This window comes from Poecilia formosa, unplaced genomic scaffold (assembly GCF_000485575.1).
Source record: "Poecilia formosa unplaced genomic scaffold, Poecilia_formosa-5.1.2 Scaffold599, whole genome shotgun sequence".
In the NCBI taxonomy this organism is placed as follows: Eukaryota; Metazoa; Chordata; class Actinopteri; order Cyprinodontiformes; family Poeciliidae; genus Poecilia; species Poecilia formosa.
In genome coordinates this window covers 194,095-195,188 of record NW_006800538.1, presented here as the reverse complement: position 1 = coordinate 195,188, position 1,094 = coordinate 194,095, and the positions used below count along the sequence as shown (strand labels likewise).

Here is a 1,094-nt window from a genome sequence, read left to right as displayed (position 1 = left end):
TGAAGAAAGAAAAAAATACACTGAAGCAGGAAAACACTGCCATGAACCAGAAAAACACTGCCCTGAAGAAGAAAATCACCACCCTGGAGCTTAACAACAACGCCTTAGAGAAGGAAAAGACTGCTCTGGAGCAGAAAAGCACCATCTTGGACCAGAAAAACACTGCCTTGGAGCAGAAAAGAGCCAAATTGGAGGAGAAAACCTCCATCTTGGAGCAGGAAAACACTGCCCTGGAGCAGGAAAAAAGTGCCCTGGAGCGAAAAAACACCAACTTGGAGCAGAAAAGCACTGCCCTGGGGCAGAACAACACCACACTGGAGAAGGAAAAGACTGCTCTGGAGCAGAAAATCATCACCCTGGAGCAGAAAAGAGCCATCTTGGAGCAGATAAACACTGCTCTGGAGCAGAAAAACGCTGGCCTGGAGCAGGAAAACATCGCCATGAAGGTAAAAAGCATCATTCTGGAACAGAAAAGCACTGCCTTGAAGCAAATGAACACTTCCTTGGAGCAGGAAAACACCACCCTGGAGCAGAAAGGCACCATCTTGGTGCATTTAAACACCGCCCTGGGTCAGAAAAACACCAGCCTGAAGAAGGAAAAAAATACACTGAAGCAGGAAAACTCTGCCCTGAGGCAGAAAAACACCACCCTGGAGCTTAACAACAACGCCTTAGAGAAGGAAAAGATCACTCAGGAGCAGAAAAGCACCGTTTTGGAGTAGATGAACCCTGCCCTGGAGCAGGAAAACACCGCTGTAGAGAAGGAAAAGACCGATCTGGAGCAGAAAATCACCATCTTGGAGCAGAAAAACACTGCCCTGGGGCAGAAAATCACCACCCTGGAGCAGAAAAACACTGCCTTGGAGAAGAAAAGAGCCAAATTGGAGGAGAAAACCTCCATCTTGGAGCAGTTAAACACTTCCCTGGAGCAGGAAAACACTGCCCTGAAGGTAAGAAGCATCGCTTTGGAGCAGAAAAGCACTTACTTGGAGGAAATAAACACCGCCTTGGAGCAGGAACACACCACCTTGGAGAAGAAAGGCACTATCTTTGAGCGTATATACAAAAACCTGCAGCTTGAAGTGGAACAGTTG

At 47.4% G+C, this 1,094-nt stretch overlaps 1 protein-coding gene across 1 annotated transcript; it reads left to right on the top strand.

The window, feature by feature from the left end:
- Nucleotides 1-41: 41 nt before the first annotated feature.
- Nucleotides 42-796, top strand: LOC107834373 (microtubule-associated protein 1A-like). The gene has a single exon (XM_016665614.1). The coding sequence runs from the start codon at nucleotides 42-44 to the stop codon at nucleotides 720-722; it is 681 nt and encodes a 226-aa protein (XP_016521100.1). The 3' UTR covers nucleotides 723-796.
- The last annotated feature ends 298 nt before the right edge of the window (nucleotides 797-1,094 follow it).